Source organism: Anser anser, assembly GCF_964211835.1.
Source record: "Anser anser genome assembly, chromosome: Z".
NCBI lineage: Eukaryota > Metazoa > Chordata > Aves > Anseriformes > Anatidae > Anser > Anser anser.
Window position 1 is genome coordinate 22,722,454 of NC_139723.1, and position 14,632 is coordinate 22,737,085.

The 14,632-nt window shown below is 37.4% G+C and overlaps 1 protein-coding gene across 2 annotated transcripts in view; it reads left to right on the plus strand.

Annotated features, from left to right (window-relative positions):
• GRAMD2B (GRAM domain containing 2B) overlaps nucleotides 1-14,632 on the plus strand; it is a 32,637-nt gene that overhangs the window by 14,800 nt on the left and 3,205 nt on the right. Inside the window, exons 3-13 of one of the 2 annotated variants that reach the window (XM_083816887.1) lie at nucleotides 831-918; nucleotides 1,214-1,280; nucleotides 2,252-2,355; nucleotides 6,189-6,284; nucleotides 7,279-7,350; nucleotides 7,472-7,552; nucleotides 8,202-8,313; nucleotides 9,977-10,099; nucleotides 10,238-10,325; nucleotides 10,793-10,894; nucleotides 12,840-12,933. In XM_083816887.1, the coding sequence (XP_083673013.1) occupies nucleotides 831-918; nucleotides 1,214-1,280; nucleotides 2,252-2,355; nucleotides 6,189-6,284; nucleotides 7,279-7,350; nucleotides 7,472-7,552; nucleotides 8,202-8,313; nucleotides 9,977-10,099; nucleotides 10,238-10,325; nucleotides 10,793-10,894; nucleotides 12,840-12,933 (1,027 nt within the window). Of the gene's footprint in view, nucleotides 1-830; nucleotides 919-1,213; nucleotides 1,281-2,251; nucleotides 2,356-6,188; nucleotides 6,285-7,278; nucleotides 7,351-7,471; nucleotides 7,553-8,201; nucleotides 8,314-9,976; nucleotides 10,100-10,234; nucleotides 10,326-10,792; nucleotides 10,895-12,839; nucleotides 12,934-14,632 lie in introns of both variants that reach the window. The other variant, XM_083816888.1, reaches the window with a different exon arrangement.

Below are 14,632 nucleotides of genomic sequence, written 5' to 3' on the forward strand. Positions count from 1 at the left end.
GTGCAGTGTAAGCTCAGGGATAATGTTCTCTTTCTCATTTCTGCAGTGTTATCCCACCTCTGTTTTTGTTTTTCTAAACAGTTCATGTCATGAGTTTCTCCTGTATAAAACAAACAGAACTTATTTTCCCATCGTCCTCAGAGGTTTTCCTCTATACTCATTCTAAAAACCCAACAACTCAGAAGTAGTTGTTTCTCTTTTTCCAGTATGAGTGGCTAAAGCTGTACAGGAACAATTTCCTACCCAACTGTCAATCATAACTCCCCTTCATTTATTGGAGACCTCACTTCTAGGATTGCTGGCTATCTTCATGATTTCCATACACTACTCTGCACAGTTCATAGCCAGTCTTTGATTTGTGCATCTGTGTTTCTTTGTTGCACTTTCCAAATGGGACAGCCTTTTGTAGTACAAGTTCATAGCTTCAAGTATGCTACCTTGCACTCTCTACTACTATGTTTTGCCTTACTTTTCTTACATTGGTAAGTAACATGCTTAGTGTTTTATGTGTGGACCAGAAACAAACAAATGTGAAGCTAAGCACTCTGATGATACATTGTTTGTAAAAATGCCTTGATTATTATTTTTTTTCTTCCTTACAATTAGTAATTTAGAATACTCCTTCCAAATTAAAAAAGACCTTCAGTGAGGACTAGCATGGTTTAAGACTAAGACAGACTCTTCCTCATTGCTGTACAGTCCTTGAAGAATTGGATAATTGTTACTGGAGGGTTAATGTGTTTTGTAGAAAAGCATATCCTGTTGGTAACTTATAAAGATACATGAAATGAGATCAAGCATCTCACATAGTATATCTTTTTTATTTTCAGGACGAAAAGCAGTGCAGACAGTACACTCCTGACAACAGATATCAAGAATGATTCCAAGATTGAAAGGAAAAAACGTGTCTCAAATCAGGTAGGGCAGAGGATGGACTTGTATTTACTCTTACTAGACATAAACAAACAAAACTGCCACAAGAGCACCCTTGTTTACTAGTATTATAGTTCATGGTTATATAAGAATACAGGTTCCTTTATTCATCTGTGTAGGGTAATGACTTTATAACCACATAGCGAAAGTGAGGATTTACTATAAAGCAAGTGGGCAAAATGAGAAGGTACTGGGAGAATATGCAGTGGAATGGGTCACTTGATCATAAGAATATCTAATAAGGCATGTATCTTTGGTGGTGGGGCTTTTTGTTTTTTAGCTGAAGGCAAATGCACACTTTCATAAGCTGTTTCTGGATGTTCCCATTGATGAGCCACTGAAACAAAGTAAGTATTAAGACCCTTGTCACTGCTGGCTGTGGACCAAAATACTGTTGTTACCTGCCAACTGTGGCAGCATATAAAAGGCACCACGTACATTTTAAAATCCTTAAACTACAGCTGCCTGTAGCTGCGAGGCCTTCACCTGCATGCAGTGGGTGTTTCCATTGTAATCTTGCAAAACACAGATTTCTTTATTCTTCAGGTGTTGGGCATGTTTTGGAGTTGTAGTTTACTTTGCACTTCTTCACAGAGTAACCCAGTGCAACATTTTTTAGTACTGAAGCTCCCTCACTAAAGGCACTGCTTAATTGAGACAGCACCAGTCAGGTGACTAGCTTGGGCTTTTCTTGTTGTTGATGGTGCTCTGAAACTTAAAAGCACTGGTAGAAGGAGGACTTAAAAGATTCTACTGTTTCCTGTGATAGTTTTAACAAGTGAATTCTACATAGAGATGAAGGGCAAATGTTTCTTGAAATGAATACAAGGATAGCAGTTCATGAATGAGAATTGCTTTTGCTCAGTGGTTGTGAAGTAAAAGCAGGATTATTTTACATGTGTTCTACCTCTGTTGGTCATCTGGTCCAGACAACTGCTTAAGACCTAAAAGTTTTAAAGTTAAAACATTTAATGTATGTTTTTTATATTTACATAATACAGTTACCAGAAAGCTAGTCTAAAACTTTGTAGGAGCCTAGGTGGTACTCCTTCAGAAAAAATTCATAGCTTATGGGAGCCAAGTTATGCATTTCAGTCTTTTTCAGATGTTTTGAATTAAACTTAGGCTTGTGAAATCTTCTGAGCTTCTCTATGTATTCTTAAAACTTTTTGAATATTTCAGGGTTTGACAATGTTTATCAAAAGGCATATACCCAAACAAATTATGGCTTTAAAAAAAAAAAGAGCAAAAAAAGATGCCAAATTTTTATTGTGGGTTATGGTTACCTTAAATATTATAGAATATCTTTGTGTTTTAGGTTTTACCTGTGCCCTGCAGAAAGAAATTCTGTACCAAGGAAAGTTATTCCTTTCTGAAAACTGGATTTGCTTCCATTCCAAGGTTTTTGGTAAAGACACTAAGGTTTGTAAAATCATTGTGTATGAAATAGTAATGCTGTTCCTTAGGAATTAGGTCATCACTAGAAGTTCAATCTATTGTGCAAGGCTAGAAAACACGCACTGAATACATGGACTGTTCAGAATCTAAGCCAAAAATCATTCTAGAATTGAGTGTTCATTAAGTATTTCCTGTCTGAAAAAAAAAAGTGAAAGGAAAGGATATGAAATGTAATGATGTCGAGCCCACTTAACAGAAACTGTACAAAAATGTGTCTTTTGGGTTTGAAAAAGAGGAGGAGGAGGCAGGGTTGAAAAGTTTAAGGACTATGTTGGGGAAATGAAGGGAAGGATCAAGCATGCTGAGTAACAGACAATTAAAGAAGAAACTAAACCAGTCTTCAGAGTGGAGTGGCAAAGGGGCTCTTCTAGCTGATCCTTCTGGTTTTGCATGAACAGACGAGTGGGAAAGAAAAAACAGCCTGCAAGGTTTTTACTTGTGAGTCTAATGTGAAGAACAGAAATAGGACATGAACAATTGGGAAGATCCTAATTTACTAGTTCATCATTTACTCTTTTCTCAATATAGATATGACCCACATACGGTTTTAGGCCGGCCCCTGTGGCAAATATTATTTATACAGATTAAAAACTGTGTCCAAGAAGAAGTGTGTTCTGTTTTTATTGGTTTGGAGGTTTGGGAGTCTTTTTCTTTGTTTATGTAATCTCTGTTGTCTTTGAGCTTTTATTGGGAAACAGCTTGATTTTTGCTTCCTTCTTTATCAAGTACTTCCTTGAATGATTTCCTGTTCAGATCAAGACCCTTCTCAGTGAATTTAGGTGCTGAAACCAGTTTAGTACTTGCAATATCTTATTTGTCTTCTGTCAAATGTTGTGATGGAACACAGTATGTCTTTGAAATGGCTTTTAGGAAGGTAGAATAGGTTTAAAAAAATGATTAAAATGATTAACAACACACTGCTGAGAGTGACTTAATGGCTTATTGCATATTACTGCTTGGCCAAGAAACTGAGCTATGGTTATTTCCTAGTTGATGGATTGTACTAGTTACAGGTAGTATGTTAATGTGGATGGTGTGCATGTCAGTGAAAGCTATGTAGCACAACAAGGAAATCAAAATTAACAAAGGGTTGGAGAGTAGTTCATCATTTACTCTTTTCATTCATAGTTTGTAACACCTATCCTGTCATTAAAATTAAAGTTGCCGTGTAAGTAATCTCCTGTTCAGCACAAATGAAATGTGCATGGGTCTATTCCAAGCTGAGGGACAGCTTTCTAAAATTCAAGCTAAGCTAAATGTATATTACTAAAATCCAGTAAGAGTCTGCCAAGTAGAATAGAAAGACATTAAAAAAAGAATGCAAAATGATAATCATGTAGTTCTAGAAAATAATGTTTGTAGAATATTTTTTAGAAAACATTGAGGGGAAAAAATGAAGAGTGAAAGATTGGCCTGGTCTTTTACTTCCGTCTGTCTTCCTCAGCCCCTACAACACACACTTTAAAGCTAGGTTCAGTCACATAGAGCATGCACTGACTTTTAGTAATACCATCAACAAAACAACAGGGAAATCAGGGATATAATAAAGAATAATGTAAAAGAGGGAGGAGGAAATCAAGCCTAACAGGAAAAACCACCTTCACAGCAGTCACGTATATTGACAAAGTTGCCAAGATGCAAAATCTGTATTACTTGGAACAATCTAAACTTATTCAGAACCCATCTGTTTTGAGAAGCAGCTGGTCTACACGTTCTATTTAATTTTTCAACACAAGTTTTCTACCTACAGAATCTTTGTTAAAACCTTTGGTAGGTGAAATAGCTATGCAAGTCAGGAGACTTGAATCTGCAATGCAAACACTTTGCACGTTCGAAAACAAGATTCCTTCTGCAGGACTTAATTGGCTTTGAAAGACTTCACTCTTTCCATGTCATTCTGTTTTGGCTATGCATGTTGGCCTGCGGTCTTTCCTGGAGCTAAGCATTGTCATAGTGTTTTAGTTGCTTTCCAAGATACCTGCAGGAAAACTTTGTTTTGTGAAAGAATTATTACTCCAGACAGAAATAAAATACTTTGCAGTGATTTTCCCATTTTAATCTAATGTTGAAGAAAGAGTGCAGTAAGCAAGTACTTAATCCCACTTAAGTACTCTTTAGTCTTGATTACAGTAACGTTATCCATCAAAATTGTATGCAGCAGAATGCCATTAACATCTCTTATTTAAAGTTCTTTGAGGTGGACTGAACCGATTCAAAACTTCTAAAACGCGTTTTTTTTATTATTACTGTTAGAATTTCTGCTGAAAAATCTGTGTTGTTTTTGGTTTTTATTTGTTTTGTCTTTGTTTATTTGCTTTTTAAAAGTGATGCAAATTCTTTTCTGACTGCATGACAGTTCTGTTTTTCTCCAGTCAAACACCCATCACAGTTGCTCCCTTCTTTCCACCCAGAAAAAAAAGTTTTTGGAATGAAAGTGTTACAAAAACTTTGTGGAACAAGAAAATAATCCACTTCAAGAAAAAGTATAGCGGAGTGCCTGTTTAATAACTTGTTTTCAAAAGACTTGACATCTGAAGCAGGACAAATAGACTTGACATATCAAGAACTGATAGAAAAATGGTGTCCAGACTTACAGGCCTAGGCCTAAAGATAATATAAAATTACAGGCATTGGGTTTTGTTTTGGTTGTCTTACACCCCTAACCCCACTCCAGATGCACCCCCTTCCCCTCTAGCACAGATTTTTTAAATGAAACTAAGCACTGAGTAATTGAGTGACCTTCTGGCCTTTAGATGACAATCAGTGAAGTGATTAGCCATGCTTAAACAGTGGCTGGAAATCTTGCATCCAGACAAACGTACACAAACAAATTTTTTGTTACCTGAAGCAAATGATAATTTTTCATTTCATAACTTGATGTTGCTTCGCACTTAGCTTTTTTTCAGAATAATAACAAGGTTTTATGAAACAGAACGGAGTTAACTTAAAACACATCAGTTCAGGAGAACTCATTTCAGTGTTCTAATCACTCATTGGTCAATCTTTGGACACTTTTAATTCTGAATTTCTCAGGTAGTTGAAGCAAAGGAATACTTAATAGAAGCTGGCGTCTATCCATGTGTATCCTGGATTGATATATTTGTCTAAGTTCCTAAGCTCTGGGCTTTCCAACAGTAAGTCAAACCAATTATTCAGTCCTTTGTTATGTGAGGTTTACAAGACCCCATAAAGAATATCTGCATATAAATGCAAAGGAGGCAAAATTGAGAACTTCTCAACATAAATGTTGAAGTTCGGATGGCACACACAAGAGTCAATTTAAATGAGACAGTAGATATGTGGGTATTGGATCATTCAGTGATACTGAAGGACAAGCTGTTTACTCAGCTGCTTGTTGCAAATTAAGGGGTCTGTAAAGTGGTAAAGAGTTACAGGTTCATTCTTCAACAAGCCTCTTGTCTGATGTGTTCTGAAATGTTTGTTATTGTTTTTTTTTTTCCTAAACAGGAAGCCTAACTTTAAGACTAGTTTGTTCTGCAGATCTACTGTGAACTAAGCCCGTAGTCTTTTAAGAGCTGGAAGGAGTAAGAAAAGGAAAACATAAGCAAAAGCCTGGACTGGCATCTGATCAAAATAGAAATAAAAATAGTTAAGAAATAGCGTTGTTCTGAAACCATACCTACACAAATGAGTTGTTAGTAATCAGGGACATAGCAGATAAATCTTTGTGTGTAGAGCACTGAAGATCTGATTTATAGCAATTGGTAGACTGGCTCCTTGTGTATGCAGATTTGTGTGCATGTATTGGGACTAACACTACAATGGTCTTGTTTCAGATTAGCATACCTGTGCTCTCAGTGACACTTCTGAAGAAAACCAAAACTGCCCTTCTTGTGCCAAATGCTCTGATCATAGCAACAGTCACAGATAGAGTAAGTACTGGTAGAGGACAACACTTCCATACCCCACTGCTTTCTTTTTCATTTTTTTCCTGCTTTCTTGCCGTCACTATTTACAGGCAGTAATCATGAGGGATTCTTGAAGGTGCCAGGTGGTCATTTAAACAGCTAGAAGAATTGGTAACCTGTCATCATTTAGATTTTGACCCTGGAGGATCTGGTTTCTTAGGGGATAATTTGAGCTTCTGCCTCATCTCTGGTGACAGGCAAGGACCATTTTTTCCCTCCTGCTAACTTCCTGTCTTTTTTTCTTTGGACCTGCAGCAAACAAAGTTATATTTAGCTTGATGAGGAGAAGAGAAAAGGAATCTCTGGTTGCAACTTATTGCTTGTAATCTGTCATTCCTCATTCTCCAAGAATGCTATGTAGGGGCACTGGGGGAGCTAAAACAATTGGGTCAGAAAGTGCATGCAGGGAGGGTTATCTACATTGTTGGCAGCCCTTTACAGTATTCTTACATTTATTTGGCTGACTCATCTGATCAGCAACACCCTAGCTGCAACAAAATACAGTTTCTCCCAGTAATTCTCTGTAGTAATTGCATCAATCTGTAGAAAATGTGATTATCCATCTTATAAGCAGCTTTAGGAATGACCCATTTTCACGGCAGAATAGTTTTGTGGACATGGGAGAATGTACAAAGAATTAGTTTTTTCTTTTTTAAGTTAGGGAAAACACAGTATGCAAAGTCTTTAAAACAAACAAGAAAAATTGTTTTGAATAATAGATCTGTGCTATACTCTGGTTCCTGCAGCAGAACATGTTGAATTTTCTGTGCCTGTTCCGTGTTCCATGTGATTAACCTCAGTTCATAGGTTTAGAAAGAGCAGACGTTTTCCCTGCTATATGAAGGTTCTTTAAAATAGTTATGTGATCAGCAAAACCACCTACCACTTTTAGTTAGATAAAAGGAAGCTTGTACTGTGTGTCTTTTCTCCAAACAGTTTTGGAAATTTTGTTTTTCAGTACATGTTTGTCTCCCTGCTCTCCAGAGATACCACCTACAAGCTATTAAAATCTATCTGTAGACATCTTGGGGTAAGTACTAATGGGAATGAAAACGGTATGTAGCTTTGTGTTCATTATTACTGCTTTACTGCTTTTAAATGCTAGGCAGTTGCTAAATGTGTTCCTTCTTAAAACTGCTGCTTTTTTTCAGGATACAAGTATGGGCAACAGTTCCAATCCATCTTCTGCTGAAAACAGCTTCAGGGCTGATCGTCCTACAACTCTGACCCTGGTAAACAGCTTCAGTGTTTGTTCTTTTGTTGCATGGCGCTGTTCATTGCAAGTCCCACTTACAAATTCTGAGGGAAGGAAACCAAAGGGATTTGTGACATCTGTTTCTGAAGCTTCTATGAGCTATTTAACATTAAGAAGCAGTGGAAATGATTAGCAAAGGTGTAGTTTGATCTGATTAGGTGCATATGCCCTACATATTTCTCTCTAGCTGACAGATTTCACAACTCTTGGCACTAACTTACAGTTGCCACTTCCTCTGCCATTAACTATTTTTGAAGTGTTTCTTGTTGCAATTCTTCCTTGTGAACCAGCTCAGACAACTGAAAGAGCTGTGTTAGCCACATGTAATGACCAGATTCTAACTAGTAATGCCTGTTCTAGACTTCTGTGTTTGTCTAATAGCATTTCTTTTGCTGGCAGGCTTAATCTCTTTGCTTAAATGAGGGCACGAAATGGGGCTTAAATTCTGGTGATAAGGGGCTTATTTTGCTGACATTGATCTTAACATCTTGATATCAAAAATTATTCCTGGTCAGACAGTTTTAAATCTGTAATTGCTTGTTCGGTTTCTAAAGGGAGATCAGAGGAAGTAAGACTGGTTAGACTTAGAACAGGGCTGAATGTTGCTGTGATTATTTTTCCATCAGGATTTCAATGAGGACTATTCTGATCTGGATAGAATAGTGCAGCAACGAAGACAAGAGATGGAGGAGTCCAGTAGCACAGGCTCACAGACCCCAGAGCTTGAATGCTTTCAAGGTGAGTGGGATCATGGGGCCGCAAGAAAATGGGTAGAGCTTAGTTCTCAGTTTTGCTTCTGCAATCCCCTTCTCATGTGGAGGTGTATCTGTTCTCCACAGTCCTGTGGAGTCCTTTCTTTTTATCTAAGATCTTCCTCCAAGTCACAATAACTGGGTTTCCATTATTATATCCCTTTGTCATCCAGAGTTAAGAAATGACTTTGTAAGCATCAGGTTTGATTTATCACTACTGCCTCCAGTTGCATGCACTGTCTGCTCCCTACACTCCCTGTCAGTTATGCTACCAGACATACAACTTAGGAGGTGTTTGTCCTTTATTCTTCTCTGTTGTTGTTGTTTTTTTTTTAGTGAACTATTTTGAAGTTGTTCAAGTTACACAGTAACGTCTTCTAATCTATACGAATAAAGATTATGTGCTCTGTCATTCACAGGCTTTTGGTCATCAAAAAAAGATTATTTTTGAAATGGTTTTCCTTTTTTTTTTTAAAACCCTGGTTTTATTCTTTGCAGTCATAAAGAAACACACTGCACGTAAGTTCATAAATATTGCAGAATTCATTTAATGTGGCACATGCTGAATGTTATTAACAGCAAAATCTAGGGTATTAGTCTGCTATGCAATTACTATATATTAGCATATTAATGTGGTTTTGTTCCATTTTTATTCCTGGTTCCATCTGGACTTCAGTGAATTTGTATAATTAGACATTTTTACCTTTACTTTCAAATGAAACATTATAAATATTTTAATAGCAGTTTTCAGTTGGGTTAGTTTTATTTAACTCTTCTTTCTTCCGATGTCAATTTTGTTCAGTAGTACAATTGGAGGTTATTTGCTTTCATATTTACTGTGTGTGTGTTTTTAATTGTTTAGTGTTTGTGGAGCAGTACCTAAATTTTAGTGTCATTACTTGCAGTGTGAATGCTTCTGAATAATGATCTAACTTGCTGTCTTTCTTCCTTAAGGCTGATAACTACTTCAAACCTTTCAATTTTCTTTTACACAGCAGAAAAAAAGCAATACCCAGTTAAAGAATTGCTAGGAATTAAAGGAAAATCATTTGAGGGGCAGATGTCCCTTGTGATTCTGTTTCTTGGTATCATTAGATCAGTCCAGAATGTACAAGTAAAACATGAGCAAATCTGTGTGAGACAGGATTTTTCTGTCCTATCTCACTCAAGATATCATCTGCAATTAGGAAAAAAAAAAAAAAGGTTGGGGGGGGGGCAGGAGAAGGAGCTATAGTCTTCCCTTTCAAAGTAACAATGTTTTATCTCCATTTGAAATTGCTATTAAAGTACTCTGGAATCATCACTATAGCATATTCAGTCCTTTTGAGAGATTACTTCTGGGTCTGTTTAATCTTCTGACTGGAAATTCATTGATAATCTGTGGAGCTTGCATGGGCTGCCATATCTCAAAGGATCTGGAAATGTAAATTTACCATACACAATCCTCTTCCTGTCCAGGTGCTTCTTTCTGCATTGTCATTATGTTGAATTATCATGCAAACTATTTTAAGGACAGTAAACCAACTGCTGCTTTCTATCCATGTCCAGAAATGCTTGTTAAACTCCTCCTGTTTCTTGACAAACTTAAGCTACTAATAGTTTCCTTTGACTTCATATTTTGGCCTTATTCAAAATCCTGCTTTTGACAGATTATCATGTCGTCGAGACACAGACTCACTTGAAAGTTTCAAAGACCGAAGCAAAGTCTGCCCGTTCAGATGCACACAGTAAACACGTACCCGAAGGAAAAGCCAGAAACAGTCTTCGAAATGGTAAGGAATTAAGGGCAGATCTTCAGTTGGAGTTAGTTAAGTTCATATAATTTATACTATCTGTTGCATGCTTCAAAACACCATTTGTGTACCCTGCTGTGTTTTGATCAAAATAACACTTTGTTCTTTTCCTAGCAGGTCATTCTGAAGCTTTCAGATTCTTCCACAAAATGAAGTCCCAAAAGCCCTTATCACTGAACCACATACTTGTATTTTATGCAGTTCTGTAAGTAAACAATTAATATAAAGATTGTCAAAATACTTGGATTTTCTTACATATACATAGATTAGTATCTTCTAAGCTTTGCTTGAAAGAGGAAATTGTTGTGAATTTTGGCCTTTATCCTTTTCAGAAACAGAAATGCCAGGGCAGACCTATTTAATGGCCTTTTACTTATAAAAGTAAAGGATGTTTTGATTCAGGAGATGCTGGAGTTTAACAACTTGCAAGTTCATTTTATGGGGCATTTATCAAAGCCATACTCAAGGAATAGACTTTCAGAACTGTCTGAATGCCATTGGTTGGGTATTCCTGAGTTTTAGAAACTTAAACGATTTTTAAAAGATCCCATTATTATTCAACATGTACAAATAATGATTTAATGGCCTTTTAATGTTAAATTTTTCAGGTACTTCTGAAGTTTCCGTGTCCATACAAACTTAACTGATGTACCTTATTTTGCTCTCTTACAGTGTCTGTGTTTTAATATTTTCTACCTTCTACATGAGATACAAAATCAATGTCCTGGAGGAACGTCTTATTTCCATCACATCCTTTGATTCACATGTTAAAGAGTAAGATACTCTGTAGCTACTTTAATTTAAAAAGTATCTATTTTTCCAGTGCTCCAATCTGTTTTCTTCTGAAACTCCTGTAATACTGTAGTGCCCTCGGGATTCTTTGTGTTCTGTAGTTCTTGTATTTGCACAAACCTCATCTCACAGGTTTCTGTTCGAGAGTTTTAATGCAAGTGTAATATGTCATGATGTAATATTACTTCCAGCATGTAAAGATAGCTGTGAGTAACTTCAGTGTAAACTGCTAAAGAGAAATTTTTTCCAGATAATGATTCTCTTAAAAAGCTATGACTTTAGTCTTAGGTCTTAATGTCATTTTATTAGCCTAAGATGATAGAAGGTATTTCATAGTCTTTGGACTAATACATCTGATTTGTTTGTGGGATGTTTTCCAAAGCTTTGGGCTGCCCAGATCTTCTTTAGAAACTGATGTCCTGTCCTTCTAAAATAAATAATAGTAGTAATAGTAAAAACTGCAACCAGGAAGCATTCTTTGTTTATTTGAAGGGGAATGGCAAAAAGATAGGCCATAGGAAAAGGGTTCAAGGACTGCTCTCTATATAAAGTAGAAAGATAGTTATCAAATCATGTTTCCTGGTAGCATGTAAGAAATACTCAAGCTATAAAAAAAAATAGAAAACATGCTGTTAGTGCATGATAAGTCTAGGGAAGGACCAGTGCAGGACTGCTGATCTTTTATTAGAATTCTCCTAGCAATTCTTCAGTAATTTTATTCCATAGCTGTGGAAGAACCCAGATCATGGATGTGATCTACCCCTGATGTTATTTTTTTATCCATGTTGAATGGACAGGAAATCTGCAGACAGCAAATGGAGAGGCAGTTCAGGGGCATGCACCATGGCAGTATGCCATTGTAGGTCATATCAGTTTCCTATTCTTCTCTTAGGACAGAAGGCAGTTCAGCTGTATGCTGAGAATGCTATGAACTTATTTAGTATTACATTTTGCATTAACTCTTCTCCCCTGCTTAACAATGGATTTTTTTTTTCTGAGCTTCCCTGAAAAACATGACTTAAAATCATGTGTAAATCTCACTGCAATGCCTGCAGTGACACACAGTTAGAAATGCTGACAGCTAGAGAAGCACCACCTGAAAAACAGAAGAAAATAAAATTCAAGACAGCTGTACCAGGCTGGATGGAACTGTCTGCAAAGTGTTTCAGACTTGTAGCAAATCCTTGAGTGCAGTTGCTTGTTAACTCAGCTTACTTTGACAACCCCTCCATGAAAAATACGTCACTCTGACAATGCAATCTTGGTCATACTGAACAATGACTGCTGCTTAGGATCCAGCTGCTTTCATATGTGTTCTGTGGAAAGCAGCATGACGGGCATACTTGTGTTAGAAGATAGATTTAGGTTCTTGAAAAAAAAGAATATGAAGGAAACAGTTCTTTATCTTAAAAAGGCTTACATCTATATTTCACCAACAATACAAGGAGAAGGGTAAATTTACCATATAGTAGGCAATGTTTAAAATATATATATATATATATATTCCCACTTCTGGCATGTTTTGATTAGCAGGATACTTTTCCCTCTTCAGAAGCACTCTTAAACAGGAAGGTCCTGTTTTCTGTCATTCTGATACTAAACAGTACAACATATGGGATGACCTAATGTGCACTTCAGCCGTGTCAACAGGCTGGGCTTTTTGGTTTCCTGTAAGTCACAAGACACGGAACTTATGCAACTCTTTAACTTCTAGTGGAAATAGCTGTAAAGTTTTCATCCAAGCTTCTGAGGAATGAGACAATACAAAGAATGCAGTCAAGAGTACAAAAGTGACTTAGGCCTTTGCTTCAGTAAACAAGTACTGTTCACAATGTTACCATTCAAAGTATTTCTATCTACGTGTCTTTCAGTTCTGCTTTCTACTTTTTCACTTCCATCATACTGAATTCTTCATTCTGTTTGACAGCCATCCAGTGCGCCAAGGTTTGGGATCTCATCTGCAAATTAATGCTGATGCCCTCTGTGATGAATTAACTGCCAATCTTATAAAATTGGAAAAGGTAAATTCGTATGATATGATGTAAATGCCAATACATTAATCAGGTTCTTGCTGAATTTCTATAGTCTGTTATTTTGAAAGTGTCAAGTCACTCCTGTATTTGGTACACAGAACTGGCATTCTTACTAGACAAAATACTGAGGTTTTGTCTATCATAAGTTAGCCCAAGTACATGCATTAGTATATGTAAGTGTTTTGCCTTCACTTGAGGCTCAAGATAAAGAACACTAGTAAACCAGACACTTCAGGAGGTGATTATTACATATATGGATCTTGATTTATTTTTTTTTCCTTTGTCCATTGGGGCTAGGGATTTTGAACTTAGCAGGCAATTTCCTTAACAGGATTTCCTTGTCTGTAGCTTTTGTTTGTGTTTTTGTATTTTTGATTTAAAAAACAAATAAACAAAAAACATGCTGGCATTCATAGTCATCCTCCTTATACTGAATGGTTAGAATCTGCCTGTTTCTCTTCAGTAACACAAATGTTGTTTCACCAGCTGTGTAATTCCCTATACCTGACCTTTACACTTCACCATTCTCTAATTGCAAGACTAAATGCCCGTGCTGAAATTGGAATCCTATGCAAAACAAGAGTGGGTGGGGAGACCTTATTTCTGCTTTAGGTGTTGTGGTGGGTTAACTTTGGGCAGCAGTCAGACCCACCATTTCAGCTGCTCTCTCACTCTCCCTCCTCAGCAGGACAGGGGAAGAAAATAGGATGAGGAAGTCTATGGATCAAAATAAAGACAGGGAAACTGCAAAACAGTTACTACTGCAGGCAAAACAGAAACTTGGGGAAAATCAGTGTAACTTATTGCCATTTAAAATAGATTTGGGTAGCAAGAAACCAAGACAAATGTTAGAACAACACTTTTTCTCCCCTCTATCCCAGGCTTATCTTCACTCCTTCACTGCTGATTCCTCTTCTCCCTCCCTGCCCCTGAGCTGTTTTTGGGGATCAGTGGGGGGGTTACGGTGGTGCATAGACAGTTTTGTCTCTGCCACTCCTTCCTTTCATTTTTCCCCTGCTCCAGAGTAGGCTCGTCCAAGGGCAGCTGTACCTTCAGGAAATATCTACTTGCTCATGGAAAGCCCACAGCAGAGCTGCAGTGTGGATATCTGCTCTGCCACTGGGGCACTTCCACCCTTCCTCTTCTCCTTTCTCCTCCTCCCCCTCCTCCAGCCTTGATGTTCTCTGTGTTGTTTCGGACTCTTTTTCTCTCCTTCTCTCTCTGTCTGGTGTCTTTGCCATGTATTAAATGTGCTTTCCCAGAGATGCAAACAACTTTTCTGCTGGGCTCAGCTGTGTCCTGAGGTGGGTCCATTGGAGCCAGCTGGAATGGCTGCATTTAACATGGGACAGCCCCAGCCTCTCTTCACAGAGGTCACCCTGCAGTACACACCACCACCACCAAAATGTTGACACCTATGCCTAGTATAAGCATATGAAACATGTATATTGGGAAGAAGTCAGCATCACTCACCAAATATGGAAAAAAAGGACTAGTGAAAACAGTTTTTGGAATTCCTACATGCTTAAGTCACATGGAATACTTTTGCCTCTGTTTCTAAAACTGGGTGTTTGCCAAGGTCTTTCAATGCCTTTTTACCCCCAAAATAGGTTTCCCAAATAGCCTAAAGCTACGTTTATATAATATCACTGTTAACTGTGTGGCATAGGATTTATAGAGCCTCTGC